Below are 15,738 nucleotides of genomic sequence, written 5' to 3'. Positions count from 1 at the left end.
CGTTGCGCGTTCTTTCGGCGCAACCACAATACGTCCGTACAACTGGGAAAATGTGGGATAAGAGTTCAGTGAAAACAATGGACAGGCGAAGTAACGTGTACATCCGTCCTCGTGGTCTTATTTCTTCTTGAATCTGGCCTTTTTCGACACAACCGCCGCATTCGACGGAGACTTTGGATTTGACTGGTTTTTGTGTTTTTTGCTGTCCACGTGTTGGGCGAACATACTCTCGGAATTTAACGAGAGATTGCAGGGCGCGCAATAATATTGACCTGGAATCAAGACAGTGTTGTTAATTCGATCGTACGATACGTCGTATGTACTTTGTACGAGGAATGTTAATATTACCCGACGGTGTTCGATAGATGGAGTAGTCTATAGGTCCAGGCGTGGTGGGGGTCATCTCGTTCTCGGTTGCTGAAAAATAATCAGCTTGGATAAACGTTGATTCTTGCGACAAGTCCCGTATGTTTGTAATCGTTTGGTTCACACTTACCGGACTCGGGGACAGGCAATCCGTTCAACCTGAGCATTCTCAAGTGTCTGGCCCCGCGCTTGTGCGTTTCTAATTGGTCCTGCCGATTAGCCGAGACTCCGCACAAATCGCAACGCAACGGCGTCGGATAAGGCGGCGGCGTGTAGATGGGCCCCGTTGGCGGGGCCGGGACCGACGCAGCGGTATCGTCGGGTACAACCGGTTGCGTCGTCGCGGGAGATTGCACTTCCGCCTGAAAAGCCACTCCAATCCCGAATCGGCCCGTAAGATCTATTTGATTGTACTGACTTTGACTTTGCGACTTCTTCGACGGCCTGCAGAATTCAACGCTCTGGTATGATGAACTTGGCTGACACGGGTATCTCTCTAAGAAATAATTACAGACAAGTATACGCATCTCTGTACCTCGCACGACGTCCACCGTTTGCCGCTCTAATGTGCTTTTTGCCGGCGTAGTGTTGCGTCGCGTCCGTTTGCGACGTGAACCATGTCTTGCAGGTCTGTGAACAGAAAAAAAGACGCGGTATCAGGCCCCACACACAGGTCACGGATCCTCGGTCGGTTTCGAACGATCGAACACAAGTTTCCCGGATACTCACGTCGCAATAGTTCTGCCAATCGTTGGTCGTGCTACTGACTTGACCGTCCTCGGTCTTCTGCTTCTTGACGCTCTGATTCAGAAACATCGACACCTTCTTCTGATGCGGCTTCCCGTCGTAATGTAACTTAGCTTGCAACGTCGAGTTCATCTAAAAAGCACATTCGTTCTTAAGTCCTCCGCGCGTTTGTGTACTCGCCTGGGCTTGGGTAGACGCGACACAGGAGAGCGAATTCAACAGGCGGATCTACGTGGCATATGTATTTTCATCGATTAAAGTGATCGAGCCTTACAACTGCGTTGCACAGATCGCATTTCAACGGTTTCATTAGCGCAGACAGTTCCCTCTGGGCGCTCGCAACTTTCTCTGCGAAATCGAAAACATAAATCAATCTTTAATTAGCTAAGCTGCCATAGGAATCTGGATTCCGATTTCTCAATGGCAATACGATGCCACATCGTTGAGGGAACGAGCATGGAGAAGAGTCTATCCTTTTCGTGCTCGTGGCTAAACAGCAACGAAAGGTTTTCTAATTACCTGCATCTTGCGCGGGATCGATGAACTCGCTCTTGCGTTTCTGATGCTTGTTCTTCGATTTCCCGGCGACTTGGATCGTTGGGGTCGCGACCACCGCGACGGCTGCCGCCGCCTTGTAGGTCGTGTCGTACCATCGAGCGTAAATATCCGACGTGTCCGCGTCCGTGGGTATCCACCAGGGTGTAGACGGTTGTCCAGGTGCTTGTGGGTGCATCGTCGGGTGCATCATGAACGCCGGTGCTAAGGAAACATTTGGAAATGGTGCAACCGCTGCTTGAATCGTCGTCGTCGGCGGCGGCGGCGGGGTTGTCAGGGCTGGCGGGGTTCCGCTGCCTGGACAACCGCTCGCCATCGTTTCCACTGTGTTCGCTTCTTGCTGTTGTTGTTCCGTTGAATTCTGTACATTGTTGTTGGTGTTCGGCGATGCAACCGAAGGAAGTGGTGGCGGTGGCGGAGGTAGGAAACATTCTAATCCTGAATCGTACAGAGTATAGATTGATTCTAAGCACCCAAGCAGGGATAAGATTGTTGTTTTGACTGTTCGTTCAATGGAAGGTCGGAAAAATGAACATCGTCGTTTATCATTTTGCAGCGTTACAATGGGCAATGTCGAAAATTGAATACTTTACGACACGCGTCTAATAGCACCTAAGATTTTCTATCGAGTTTTTTCTTCTTCTCTACATTTGCTTAGAAAAGAGTAATAGCCAACCGGAGAACTATACCCTAGTAGATCGTAAAGATCTTTCGTATCGATTCGCGGAATTCACCCGACGTATAAGCTAGGGAATATTTTTTGAATAACAATAATACTAATAGTAATAATAGAATTCGGGAAGCATTCTGGAAATGATACGGAGGGGATGAATGACAAATGTTTATGCTCACGCGTTAGATTTATGATGGCGATAAAAAGCTCGGACAGTTTAAGCATGGTCGGACTATGCATGAAAATGTATAGCGGATAAAATAGCGGATGAGAAATAGCGATAAAGCACCAGCATAAATATCGGCAAGACAAGATAAGATGCGGTGTCGATGTAATTTGCTCTGAGGCGGGATTTAATTACGCGCGCTACACGAATACTGATTTCGGTAATTTCGAACAGCGCACCCGACACGAAGCCTGTAATGTATTATAACCCATTTCTATTCGTAACACTCAAGATACATACGGTTCGCTTATCGATAGCAGCAGGATCAAGTTCAACGCGTGCTTTATCGTGCAGCCATTGTTTCCTTCGCTACTCGTGTAACACTTGTACGTATACTCCGATAGTGTTCGATTCGATTTCCAAATGCCGGTGTTGTCTTTTTAAGTGTACACATATGATATTCGGACGTGTATTCCAAGATGTTTCGACATTCATCGTGACATGTTCGATGCCGTCTCTACTTATCGACTGCACAGTGCACTTCAGGACCGACAACGTTACTTTAGCGCCCGCGATCGAGATAAACGGAGGAAATTTAGAGGATCGAATTAAAAGAAAAATTGATATTACGCGAAACCGAATGAAACAAATGATAATAATGATTGGTACAACTCTCGTAAGACTTGTACCATAAATAAATACGTTTCTAGTTGAAATGGTAACGTATCACGCGCTGATACGTTCGTGTATCTAAGCATAAAACGAACCGGTTCGACTATTCCTCTTTGCATCGGTAATTAATTTGTCGCGATGGTTTTGGAAATTGTTTGTTTAAGAAGCTTTAAAAAATATGCAAGGGGAAAAGGTAAGCGAGTAGACACTGTACTTGCGCCAGTATATACGTGTCTGTCATTTTTGTATTTTAAGATATCAGCTGATTTCAACAGTCAAATATTCAATGAAACTTGACAGCGATGCGAGGAATGTCTATGAAATAACTTGACTTTGCGTGTTATACGTCTGACGTAGGTCGGGATAGTTGGATTCTTTGAGTAATTGTTTCGATAATTGGTTGATGTAGACGTGCTATATGTCGCATCCGGCTATTTACGATGGGACCCACCACGAATACATAAATAGGATGTTTTCGATCTTGCGAAACTACGTTATCTCGTTCGAGAACATATATACTCTGGATTCTGGATCGTTTTAAAGACACTCTAACGAATATCATATATTTCTCACGGTCGATGAACACGAAGATTTACGAATTCACGTATATTTTGATAGCAGATTCACGGCAGGGCAGACGTCCCCAACAACGTGAATCAATGAAGATGAATATTATTTCCTAGGAAGAGAGAGACTTACCCGGTATTTCTGGATTTTCGATGATTTTCGCGCTGGACATTTTGTAGCGTAAATATACCGGTATTCTCTATTATTGTCAGAGAAAAGTTGACAGCGTGCGATAATTGTGATGTGATTACAAGTCTTGTTTTCGATACCTGTACGCGCGCGAATTATTTTACCGGGCGTCGTTTTGCACTTCGCATGTTTCTTTGGAACACGGTATCATTACCATTCATGTATTGCCCTTGACTGTTAATTATTCGTTGAAATAGAAAAGTTTGTGAGGTTAATGGACGAGTTTGACAAGCGACCCGACGACATTACGCGATATTGCACTGTGATGCAAGATGGCCGCTAACACTACGTTCGTCGATCGTGGACTATCCAAAATTGTACGAACAGCCGAAGGAAAAGACGATTTTCCATGGCCAAACTCTCTAGTATCGTTTGACTGAAAAGTATGGAGGAAACGACTGAGCTTCTGAAATGTCTTAAAGAAAAAATTCACAATGGCAAAGCCACGATAGATCGACTGAAACTCGTGGGGAAGATCGATGGAGTTGAAAAACTCATACGAAAGTTTCAACAAGAGATTAGATTTTTAGAAAAGGTACGTTTCCTCGTATTAGAAAGAAAATGTTTTGTTGCACTTTAAATCGCTGTTAGACACATTTGGATTAATAATAACAGAATTATAATTATACGCTATTTTCACAAAGGTACAAACTACAGGGAATGTAAAAAAGGAACATCTGCAAAGCACAAATCTAATTCATTTAAATGCCATTGCGGCACGACTGTTCTGTGCCAGCGAACCCACCAATGTTATGAAACCATTTAAACATAAAAAATCACGGTTAGAAGTTGATATTGTATGCAACGGTGGGGCATCTTGGGTGAAAGTTATTGCCAGAAATGCCAAAGCGCTTACCTTAATTTCAATGGGAAATGGAGAATACGGGCAAAAATCTGTGCTAGATCAAGCAATGTATTTCTTGCAATGTGCCAAATATTATCCACATCTTTATAGACCACCGGATGTAGTGTTTCATTTTGCTTATGGCATAGAAGTACCATTAGCCACACGCATGGAACACATGGGAGTAATTGTTGAAGGCGACAGAATACAGTGTGAAGATGAAAAGGCCATAGATACACATGGTATACATTTTTTTCTAATAGCGTGAATGCATAAACATTTACAGTAGCAAAGAAAAGTACCTAATGTTGCATCTATTGTTCTGGGTGTAGAAGTAGATGACAAATTCTCTACATGGATGTGTACATTAGGGTCTCTAAACGGGTCTTCGGATGGATGTAATAAGGTTAACAATTCGGATTTGGAAACCTTAAATACCTCCCCTTTTGCAACTGAAATAAACATTCTTAATTTGGATGTGTCCACCCTGTTGGCTTATGTTACAAACATGACCAATGGGTATGATCATTTTATTTATAGAGAACCGTTGCTTACTCAGCAAGCAGAAATGGAGAGAAAATGTCCAGCAAAACCAATTCTAGAGAAACTGTTCGAGGATAAAGAACTCATTGTATGCCAAACTGCTTATGAAAATTTTATGAACATCATTGATGTTATCGGTGGTCCCAAAGAGACTCTTCGAGCAAAAGAATTAATGAATAGGGTTCGGATAGTCCATGACCTACCTACAGGCAGAATTATGGAGAGGCTAAGCTTGGGTGGTAAAATTAAAGACAGATCTAGACTAGTTTTTGCAACTGGTGAAAATATGAAAAGTATTACTGTGTCTGCAAATGAAGGATTTGTGAGGGCAGCACGCATGCAGGTATAGGTACATATATTCCAAAGCATAAAAGACTAAAATAACTTAAGTAATAATTTCTTTCAGGGCATTGAGTGTACAGTTTTTCTGCATGAGCCTAGGTCTCTGTCTGAGATAAAAGAGGGTAATGCAACAAAAATAAGTTCATCTTGATATTGGTTGAATGCCTTTTAGATTATTGCAAATGAAATATACATAGTACATGAGAAATATTTCTATTGTTAATTACTATATGTATTAAGTTAGGTCGTATTGGATCAGACCTGGTAATCGATGCTTGTGTCCATATTTTCTTCGAATTCTGTAAAAAAAAAGCCTTAACGATAACATAATTATAATAGAAATGTTTCAAATGTTAAAACATTAAGTATATACCATCAATAAATTTATCGAAGCGTGGATTTCTTTCTCTGGCTAATTGAATGTATTCTTTGTATTTGATCTTGTCCCCAAGATGCTTGTAACATCTAGCGCTATTTAAGAGGGCTTTCATATTTGCGTTGTGAACTTTTAGAGCCCATTCACAATCGGCTAAAGCTTTTTCGAATAATCCAAGCTGTATATAAGACAAAGCCCTGTTATTCCACAACACGGACGAGTCCTTTCGTTGCTCCAACGCTTTAGTGTAATAAGTTACAGCCTTTTCATAACTTCCCTCTTTAAATGCCCCGTTTCCAATTCTTTTCAACGTTTCCGCTCGTTCGTTTCTAATTCTTCGATCTTCCGCTCTCTCTTTCGCATCTTTTTCTATGCTTCTCATAAATGCTTCTGTGCAACCGAAATTAAATACTTAGATCAATAATTAATACGTAAAATAAAGAAAGTGCAATAGCCATGTATACCTTGTGACATTTGCTCTCTGTTGTTAGTTTCATTTGTAGTAGATTTGTTAATCACCGTTCGACTAGATTTTACTTTTAGTTCACAGTCTTCGGAAACGAACGTTTCTGATTTTGTCTCCAACATCTCATCCGCCAAAATTTGACCGTGCTTTTGTTCTTCGGGATCGTCCGACGCCAATTTCTTCACGATTTTCTCTTAAACAACACGATACATGAATAATTCTTTTATAGTGGAAACGGATTATTTACTTACCGACTTCTGTAACGCGATGCATGAAATTCTGAAACTCCTCCTCTGTTACTCGTTTATCAATTGTTAAGTCGTCCATAATTTTTTGACCTTTCGTTATTTTGTCTTGCATTTCAACGTTTCCCAATGTCTCAGTCATGTCTCTTAGAATATTTGACAAAAAACATTAGAGATACTGAGTTGATTATGTTTGAGGCTGTCTAATCGGTACAGGTTTCCATAGAAACATATGGTATAGTGTTATAAATTGTGTAGTTATAGCAAAACCTCTATATTATACTATCAACACAGTAGTGAAATTTTCATTAATAGGAATAAACAGTCTAATGTATGTAGATTGAACTGGTTTATTAGAAAATAAGTAGGGTTGTGTAACAAATAAGGTGATAAACTATGCTTAACGCATACATGTTTACATCTTTCGAAAATTTGATTTGTTAAAGAAAAATTTTTAATTGCAAAAAAGATTTTATTCAGTCTAAGCATTATTTTTATTAACATGTATTAATTGTCTCAGTTTTCTTTATTTCATTTATTAACCATTGGATCCCTTTCTTGGTGGAAATTCTGGAAGGGATCTTGAGTTAAAGGTTTGATCAATGTTTGTGTAAGAAAATCTTTGGGAAGAGCCCATAATAGTCTCTGGACTTTCATTCTCAAGCTCTTCAACTTCAAGGGGATCCATGTATTCATCCTCTTCTATCTCAGGAGATATATCTACTTCATCTTTTATGTACACAGCGCAGTTCATGGTTTGATTCTCTTCAAAATTAGTCTCTTGTTTTCTTTTGTCCAAAGGTTCAATTTTCTTAGTATCTTGAGGAACCATGGGAGGTTTCCCAAGTGTAATTTCAACTTCATCCATGATACACAATTTTTTCAAGGGCAAAGGTTGATCTTTGGATATCGCGGATAAGATTCTGGGCCAGCTGATAACATTGTCAGAAGGATCTTTTCTTTTTTGAGGAAGTGGGTTGGGAATTCCTCTACTCGTGCTTGGCATGTCGTTGACATCTACAATACTGATACCGGATCTACCGGTCTCCAATCGTTGACTCAATAAATTAACTGCACTTTCTTCACCCTTTTTGGTAATCTCTTGAGGCAACTTAACTCCACCTTTGTGGGGATGAGTGGATGAAAGAAACCTGGCAGTTGGACAGGTCGTTTTGTTCTGAGATCTAGCATTGGGGTCATGTTCAGGTACAGGTTTAGTGGGCAATGCTTTGGGCTCCTCGATTTTCAATTTGGCTACCGTAGCCGTTTTTCTGGGTTCATCGTGAGACGTGTCGTTCGACTCTCCCACCAAAACGGAAGTCTGAATGTGTCTGAGTCCAGTCACTTCTAAAATTTCGGCGAGCTTCAACAACCGTCTAACCTCACTCTGAACCACTTGTATCTCGCCGCAGTACATAAAGTTTATGATAGTCTTTAGCTCGTCCGCCTCGACGTCGTGAAGGATGATCATGGGATGAGGATGATCGTTCGCGACGAGCAGACGCCGGAAGAACGAGCTCGAATTGGCTAATACCATTTTATGACATTTCAAAATTGTCCCGTCTTTGCACACAAGCGAAAGATCTACAAACTGTTGCTTCTCATAGCATGTATCGAGGGAAACCGCTAAATGGGATGGGAAACTGTGCCACTTTAAACTCAGCACCGTGTCTTCCCTCATCTCGACTATTGTAATTGATCAGCAGTCTGATTTTGTGTGAGCCACTCACAGTACGTTACTTTCGTTCACGACAACACTACTCGCCATGACACGTGCCGCTGTCATCGCAACTACGTTTCAAGGACCTGTAATCGTACACCTATCCGCCGCGTTTCGTTTGTTAAGCTTGTATTTATAAATACAGAAAAAGTTTGGATTCCGAATCGTGCGACGAACGCATCGAAGCCCGCGGACGGCGGAACACATTAGTCCCGGCGTTCGAACGTTTCGCAAAGTTCAACGAGCCCGTGCACTTTTGCAGAAATGCAGAAAAGTTGCTCGACCGAGTGGAGGTTCTACTTTTTAAAAATACACTGTATAGTAATCGATTTCCGCCAGACAGCTGCTAGTGTTATCTAGCAGATAAAAAACGAACTACCGGCATGGATACCTACTCCAAAAATAAAACTACTTTCGGCGAACCATTGAATCGCGTCCCGAGAATCGTCGCTGGAAAATCTTTGGCATCCTTCGGGAGCTTTCGCGAAAGACATGTTTCGCGAACACGATCATTCAGTATACAAACATAACAAAAAGATTGGTACAAGAGTGGAGAGTGAAAATATAGAGTACGTATAAGTTACGGTTTGGTTCGCTCGACGTCATAGCTTTCGCGAATTTCCGCGACTTTCTAAGATTTCAAGGAGAACGACACGGGTAGGGAAGAAGAATCGCGTGTTCAAATTTTAAGCGTGGCGCCAGTCGTAGGCGCACGCGTATTCCCCGTGTTCGATATATCTCGAAACAGAATCGAAAGATGGGCAGCGTTTTCGATTGGTCGACCAGCAGGAGCAATTGGCTTCGATAGTAGCAAATGGTCGTTTAATAACAGATGATTGAACGCGTTCGACGGCGGCGCGGCCTAGCATTTATCTGTCAAAAGTGGTGACGGCCGGGCCGTTCGGCGATGAGCCGGTTCACGCGCGCCTGTTGATCTTCCCGCGAATCGACTGTAGCTCATTAAGCCGAACGTGTCGTCGACGAGAGGGTGACGCGTGTTGTCGTCGTCCAGGTACCTCATCGCGGGATCAACCGTACGGTTTTTTCTCGAGCGACGTAAACGGACCGACTCGCGAGTAAGTGCTCCTCGAAAGAATCGGTCGACTCGTTTATTATGTGATCCGTGAACCGTGCACGAGGCGATAGCACAGAAGGAAGGTAGGCAGACAGGAAGGAAGAAAGGAAAATGCGAAACGTTCGAGTCGACGTGTTCTGCTATCTCATCGTGGCGGTTCTTTTTCTAGCGTCATTCAGTCATGCAGGTAAGCACCGATTCCGTGATCACGACGACGACGACGACGACGACGACGACGGATACGTTGTTCTATTTGGCAGTAAATTCCCGAGTCTATTCACCGCGTATCAGCCGTGCCCAAAATTGCTTCGTTCGTCCGAACCATTTGAGGTCACCCCTACTAAGGCCACAATAGTCTTCTTCCGCTTTTTCTCCCTTCCCCGTTGCCCCTCTTTCCTTCTGTTGCTCGCTCTTCTTCTTTCTCCCCTGTACTTTACTCTGTGCCTCTCCCTCCTCTCTCTCATTCTTTCTCTGGTACTCACTCACTCCTACTGTCTCCATCGTGTGTCTCTTCTCCTCTTGGTATTCTTCTGGTCCAGAAATTGAGCCCTCTCTGGTTCTCCGTTTCTCGGTACTACATACATTGCCCATACATATCGCGTATATACTTTACGCGTTCCTCCTCTATTTGTGTCTAAGCTGCTCGGTCGACCTTACAGATATCGTGCATTGGAACATGATAAACGATTTCAACGACTACATGTAACTGCTCCATAATAATTGATCTCGTATTTGTCGATTGATCCGAGTTTTGTGTAAAAAACTATTCTAAGAACACGCCAGAAGCCAAAGAGTTTTGCTGTAGTCAAGTAGGAAAAAAGGCTGACGGTGGTGGAATTACCAGTGACTGGTAAAGTAAAAGTACAATTAATTATTGAATTCAAGGAAGCGGACTCACAAGTATCTGCATTCGTAGAGGAAACAGCTGATAATCAGGTTGACGCGACCGGAGAAGCGTTGGAAATACGTAGCTACGAATAAATACCGAATGATTCGTTGAAAAAAGTTTTGCAAATACCGGGGAATGCTATGATTTACGCAACAAAAAAGAAAAAATGGAAAATTTTGCGTTGCTTAACAAGGAAGTTGATTGCGCTGCCTTCACGAGGCGTGTTCACGCGACCTTTTACTCATCCGTTCGACATGGCCGTTCAAAGTTTTGTTCGTAATGAACGAGATGAGTCAACGCGATAACAAAATCCACTAGCCTTTGGCACCTCGTGACCATGGCGATCCGTTTTCTTTTTACGATTAATCGGGCAAATTTGCGCGCTTTACGAATCCTTCGAAAGTCGAGGAGGCAATGTATGTATTTTCTGGGGATATATTTTATTAATATTTAGTGCGTCGAACGAACATTTTCTCACGGTTGTTGCATTAATCGTTAAGGTAATTCTATCCAGTGAAACAGTTTTGTATCGGGTAGCAGTTACGTGTGGTTCGCGTGCAAATATTGTATTCCGCCTCTCAAGGAAGATAGTTGCGTAATTTGTGTGCCCGACCGTGGTGCAACATTCTACTCGGAGCAGAAGATATACATATATATATATATATATATATATATATATATATATATAGTTATGTAATTTCTCTCGGTTTGGTCCGGGGACTTGTTAGCGCTTCGACGCGAAGGAATATTCAAGATTCGTGCGTTCTTGAATATGTAAAAGCGCGACCGAATGAACGAACGTCGCTTAAACTGTATGAAAAGACTCATTGTTTGATACTCTATGTACGATTCCTCGACGTTATCGCGCGAGTGTTCATCGGCTCGTATTAACCGTTTGAATTGATCGTTGTTCCGAAATCATGGCATCGCGACGTTATTCTTACCTACCGTAGCGTCGTGGGATTTCGTTCGTCGATTCGAGTGGATTGCGCAGCAATGGTTGTTTATCGAATCGATGCGATACACCAGACACGAATCAAAAGCAACTCCTCTAATTTGCTTGACCGAACCTCGGTTTAGTTAACCCCTGTATTCTGTCTGATAAAATGAATTCGTCTCAATTAACTGATTCAGCCAATCTCGGCTCGCACGGTGCCGATAGAGTCGCAAAAATACCGCGTGCACGGGGTACGGGAGACGCTTCTTCGTGCTCCTTTGTTCGACGTCAACGAAAAACCAAGCGTGGAACGCTGACGAGCCTGATAAACCAACAGATAACAAACACTGTGGACAATTAAGAAACCCGTTGTTCAGCGATCGCAATACCGATAGAGAGGGAGAGAGATATCCTATCAGGAAATCGGGCTCGCGAGACGAATCGATCAATAACGATCAATGAAACGAAGCAGTGCGCTGATAAAATGATCTCTTTGTTTCCGTACATCGTTCCGTCCTACTCAATCCTGTTGATTGTGCTTAGACGTGCTCACGAATGCCGGTTATCGCGCGTTGCTGCGTGAACCCTCGTGAGCGATCCATTGTCCGACCATCCTCACTGATACCCACCCGTATCTATTAACCTTCACTTGGACGAATTAACTGGAAAGGGCTTTTTTCTGTCCCCCGCTTTCAATTTGTGCGTCAACCGATTCAACGTTATTTCGTTACTGGTAGATTCTCGGACGCGGCTGTCACGAGCTGTTCGCTCGAGAATTATCCTACGCGAACAAGAATAATTTACTGCCAACACGGGACAACATTCGGTCAAGAAAAAACGGATGAATGATTAGTGTTCGACTCGGAGGCGATAGATATACACACGCCTCGTGTCGTAACACCGACTCGATTCGCGATTAAACGTCGAGTTCACGGAGTCTCGCTCGTGTCCCGAGTCACACACACACACACACACACACCGGGAGCTTTTCCGATTGTAGTCGGAGCCCCGACAGGTTTCAACCGTTCAGGTTTTTTTCAGCGAACACTGAATCGAATCAGACTAGACGGTGCGACGTGAGCAAGGCGGACGAGCAATGCGGTCGCAACGAAAGATGCGTTCAGCTAACGCCGAACGGGGAGTCGAGGTGCGAGTGTCAGATAGAGTACGTGCCGGTGGGCGGCCAGTGTCTTCAGCATAAAACAGTTCTGGCTATTAGCGCGACCACCGTTCAACCAGACCTCAAAGACGACTCTGGAGGTAAATAGTAATCGATGCGGGAGAGGAAAGTTTCTCGAATCCCTCGGCGATGGTCCGATCGCGTGTCTACCAGAAAGCCGATACCGTCGCCAAGGGATTCTTGGACAATTCACGGTGCATATTATATCCATAAGAAGCAAAACTCTTAGTCTCGTGCAGAATTTCATATGGCAAACTTTCCACGGTAGATAAGTGAAACTCCTATATAACCATTTCCACGACCCGATAATCTGGCCGCGTTAGCTCATTAACCGCACCGCACGTTGATAGGGCACAGAGTTATCGTGGAGCGGGGCAACAATTGCTTGCGCGGCGTCGACACACGCCACGCTGGGACTAAACTTTCTGTGAATTCTGTTTAGGTAGTTCTGTAGCCGCTGGTTTGTTAATTCCAACCTTCCTCATAGTAGTCGGGGTTCTGCTGTATTTCGGGGCAAGGCGATACAAATGGCTGGAACGATTTCGACAGTTTCGTCCGAATCGTCACGGCGATATCCTAGTCACGAGGGATGACGATGACGATGACGATCCGCCGATAGCGTAAGCGGGCTGTGTTTTTCCGCCGCGTCTAATTTTTCGAATCGGAAAACACGAGCTGTGTCTCCTGGAAAACGCTCAGTTACACGAGATGCAGAATTAAAAGCGGCAAGCTTTGAGTTAACGGGCACGCGTGTCGCGCGTTACGCAGTTTTCAAAAAATCGTTCGATCGATCGATCGATCGATCATTTCGTCGATTTGCGTGTTCGAGCAGTTTCACGCTCGTGATTCTAATCAGAAACATATCACCCAGACCTGTTGTACACGCGTGAAAGTTTTCTCGAAGCTTGCTTACGCTTACGGGAACAATGTTGTGTAACTTTGTGCATATTTCGAGCAGGAGTTTAGGTACAAGGTACGTACAAGGGAAAAATATCGTCGAACTGAATTAAGAGGCTACATACATGTAAAGAGGTGTTGGTGTAAGTAGACGTGTTTTTGTGCTAATGTTCGAACGTTTCCGTGATTTTTATCGACATCTCTGCATTTTTATTATCGACGACGATACTTCGAAATAAGGTGCCCGATTGATTTTATCGTTGTTTGTAAATTTGATCGTATCTCTTTTTGGTAACAAGCCGTTTTTGTTTCGCCAGTCGATCGCATAAAGGTGCTACTACTTACACGATCGCTGATTATCCGTTTTATGAACGATGGTTGTAAGGGATATGGGATATAACTGACTGCGTTTTCGATAGCTATTTAAGAACATACTGGAGGCATAATTTTTTACGATGATATTAATAAGCTGGTCAGTAAATTTTTACACGTTATTAATATCTTGTATAAAATCTGGTGATCACCGGTTCACCGGTATACACTGTACGCAAAAATTTAGGAGAATTCTATTAAACGTTATACTGTTCTGCGCTCTCAATAAGATTGTAAATTCTGATTGCACGATGAACGTTCATGTACGCGACGCGACGATGGATATTCCCGTGATTACGATCGAGTCCTATATATTTTTAAACGCAGGCACATTACTTCCTATTAGCATACCTCCAACGTAAGTGTATCCGATATAATTGCGAAGGAATCGGTAGTGTCCGATCGTGTCGCGCGTATGAAGTTTCGTTGTCGTCTCTGAATATCTTGTTCTTTCGAGGATAACTCTTTAAATGAGAATATACGTTCACCGTTACTTAACCAAAGACTAAAGATTCCACAATCTGAATTATCTCTCCGGATGTGTACGGGCAGCAACGATGGCGGTATCGTCGCCGTGGCGAAACGAATCGAAGCAAGAGAAAAAGAAACGAATCGGCGATTCCCCCGTCAATTGAGCTGAGTTAACTTTTGAACTGCAAGACGTTTAGAAGCCGGCTGCACATATACCAAAATAACGTTGCATCTATAATAATTGTTCTCGATGTCGTTTTTTTTTCTGTAATATAACAGATTTTGTAAATAACCTTCGACCGATTCTACGGCCGCGTATTCTTGCCAGCCAATCATTCTTTCTCTCTCTCCTATAGTTTGTAATTCGAATTAATCGTGATTTCCGAAACAAGAAGAAATCGCATTGTCTATATTTATATTCTCAAGAAAATGGGAATGATGTCCCTTTAACCGATAATTGATGTATATATATATATATATATATATATATATATATATATGTATTAGATATTTAACCTATTCTTGTACTCTATCATTTTTGTACAGTACTCTATTGCACTAGAAGCTAACCATAGTGATTATAGTCGGTGCTCGAGATCGATTTCGGATTCGTTAGGTCGCCTAGGCATCGCGAGACGATGAGATTTCATATTTTTATAGTTCGCGAAAGGAAATTTGAACGGTGTGACTGGTAGTAGCGAATTAATTCTTGTTTTCGATGTTTCCTTCCTTCGCTCGTTATTATTCTCTCCGTAACGACGCGGTTCGACTATCCGACCGAGTATAATTACTGTTATCAAGTTTTGTTTTACAAGTTAGAAGTCTCTGCCGTCTGTTTCTGAAAAAAAAAATGGTTAATCTTGGCCGCGCGTCATTCTGTTAAGCTGTCAATTTTAATCTGTGATGTATTTTACGTTATTTTTGACTGAACACACCCGTTCTCGACTGAATCGCGCACTTTCTCGGCACAATCTGTTAGGATTTGATGGCTACTCCATTGTGAAAACTGTTATGGTTCTTCGGGTTTCTCGACCACTGCAGACGTAACAATATACACGTTGCACGCGTTACGTAAACAGTCCCCCGAACGGGGGGAAGAAAAATTTGCCCGGAATAAATTCTACTGTGTCTGTCCGAGAACAAAATATTGTTCTGGAATTGGTAACAACGTCTACGAAACATGTGCACGCAACGGATCACCGAAACTAGGTCGACACGAACCGTGACGAAGAATTTGTAAATATCCAAGTACATATCGATAAATATGAAACCGAAAATAAAGAAAGTAACAGTCAACTGGCCTACCATTGTTACCATCCACTCGTCAAGACTCTCGAGAGCGCGGGAAAAAGTGGCGTGAAATTCAGGTTAATTCGTTCGTCAATAAAGGACATAGATACGTGTGTTTTTTCACTTTTTTAATATCGTACGTCACAGTTGATATAA

The 15,738-nt window shown here is 42.8% G+C and overlaps 5 protein-coding genes across 6 annotated transcripts; 2 read left to right on the top strand and 3 right to left on the bottom strand.

Annotated features, from left to right (window-relative positions):
- Positions 1-21: 21 nt before the first annotated feature.
- LOC107186797 (zinc finger protein 346-like) lies at positions 22-4,221 on the bottom strand. Of its 2 annotated transcripts, none has more exons than XM_015574735.1 (8): positions 3,879-4,221; positions 1,633-2,106; positions 1,388-1,461; positions 1,096-1,245; positions 902-996; positions 497-810; positions 349-417; positions 22-272 (listed from the first exon to the last, which is right to left on the bottom strand). In XM_015574735.1, exons 1-8 carry the CDS (start codon positions 3,916-3,918, stop codon positions 118-120), a joined length of 1,371 nt encoding a protein of 456 aa, XP_015430221.1. In that variant the 5' UTR covers positions 3,919-4,221; the 3' UTR covers positions 22-117. The 2 variants fall into 2 exon arrangements, with proteins under 2 accessions (XP_015430221.1, XP_015430222.1); XM_015574736.1 differs by having other exon boundaries at positions 1,633-1,872.
- Positions 4,219-5,815, top strand: LOC107186798 (UPF0415 protein C7orf25 homolog). Its single transcript, XM_015574737.1, has 4 exons — positions 4,219-4,470; positions 4,580-5,021; positions 5,112-5,665; positions 5,729-5,815. Exons 1-4 carry the CDS (start codon positions 4,321-4,323, stop codon positions 5,813-5,815), a joined length of 1,233 nt encoding a protein of 410 aa, XP_015430223.1. The 5' UTR covers positions 4,219-4,320.
- A 104-nt stretch (positions 5,816-5,919) lies between these two features.
- Positions 5,920-6,893, bottom strand: LOC107186785 (tetratricopeptide repeat protein 12-like). The gene is made up of 4 exons (XM_015574722.1): positions 6,758-6,893; positions 6,505-6,699; positions 6,038-6,430; positions 5,920-5,963 (listed from the first exon to the last, which is right to left on the bottom strand). Exons 1-4 carry the CDS (start codon positions 6,891-6,893, stop codon positions 5,920-5,922), a joined length of 768 nt encoding a protein of 255 aa, XP_015430208.1.
- A 338-nt stretch (positions 6,894-7,231) lies between these two features.
- On the bottom strand, positions 7,232-8,574 carry LOC107186796 (protein bric-a-brac 2-like). Its single transcript, XM_015574734.1, has one exon. The coding sequence runs from the start codon at positions 8,430-8,432 to the stop codon at positions 7,290-7,292; it is 1,143 nt and encodes a 380-aa protein (XP_015430220.1). The 5' UTR covers positions 8,433-8,574; the 3' UTR covers positions 7,232-7,289.
- A 754-nt stretch (positions 8,575-9,328) lies between these two features.
- On the top strand, positions 9,329-14,732 carry LOC107186799. Its single transcript, XM_015574738.1, has 3 exons — positions 9,329-9,733; positions 12,414-12,632; positions 12,995-14,732. The coding sequence occupies exons 1-3, from the start codon at positions 9,658-9,660 to the stop codon at positions 13,174-13,176; spliced, it is 477 nt and encodes a 158-aa protein (XP_015430224.1). The 5' UTR covers positions 9,329-9,657; the 3' UTR covers positions 13,177-14,732.
- The last annotated feature ends 1,006 nt before the right edge of the window (positions 14,733-15,738 follow it).

Source organism: Dufourea novaeangliae, unplaced genomic scaffold (genome assembly GCF_001272555.1).
Source record: "Dufourea novaeangliae isolate 0120121106 unplaced genomic scaffold, ASM127255v1 scaffold90, whole genome shotgun sequence".
NCBI lineage: Eukaryota > Metazoa > Arthropoda > Insecta > Hymenoptera > Halictidae > Dufourea > Dufourea novaeangliae.
This window is presented reverse-complemented; position numbering and strand designations above follow the sequence as displayed.

Coding starts and splice junctions, on each gene's coding strand:
- LOC107186797 (XM_015574735.1), bottom strand. CDS start 3,918: ATGTCCAGCGCGAAAATCATCGAAAATCCAGAAATACCGG. Junction 418..496: donor ATTGCCTGTCCCCGAGTCCG/GTAAGTGTGAAC, acceptor ATTATTTTTCAG/CAACCGAGAACGAGATGACC. Junction 273..348: donor CATCTATCGAACACCGTCGG/GTAATATTAACA, acceptor TCTTGATTCCAG/GTCAATATTATTGCGCGCCC.
- LOC107186796 (XM_015574734.1), bottom strand. CDS start 8,432: ATGAGGGAAGACACGGTGCTGAGTTTAAAGTGGCACAGTTTCCCATCC.
- LOC107186785 (XM_015574722.1), bottom strand. CDS start 6,893: ATGACTGAGACATTGGGAAACGTTGAAATGCAAGACAAAATAACGAAA. Junction 6,700..6,757: donor GCATCGCGTTACAGAAGTCG/GTAAGTAAATAA, acceptor GTGTTGTTTAAG/AGAAAATCGTGAAGAAATTG. Junction 6,431..6,504: donor CAGAGAGCAAATGTCACAAG/GTATACATGGCT, acceptor TCGGTTGCACAG/AAGCATTTATGAGAAGCATA.
- LOC107186798 (XM_015574737.1), top strand. CDS start 4,321: ATGGAGGAAACGACTGAGCTTCTGAAATGTCTTAAAGAAAAAATTCAC. Junction 4,471..4,579: donor AGATTAGATTTTTAGAAAAG/GTACGTTTCCTC, acceptor ATTTTCACAAAG/GTACAAACTACAGGGAATGT. Junction 5,022..5,111: donor AAAGGCCATAGATACACATG/GTATACATTTTT, acceptor TTCTGGGTGTAG/AAGTAGATGACAAATTCTCT.
- LOC107186799 (XM_015574738.1), top strand. CDS start 9,658: ATGCGAAACGTTCGAGTCGACGTGTTCTGCTATCTCATCGTGGCGGTT. Junction 9,734..12,413: donor AGCGTCATTCAGTCATGCAG/GTAAGCACCGAT, acceptor GGTTTTTTTCAG/CGAACACTGAATCGAATCAG. Junction 12,633..12,994: donor CCTCAAAGACGACTCTGGAG/GTAAATAGTAAT, acceptor AATTCTGTTTAG/GTAGTTCTGTAGCCGCTGGT.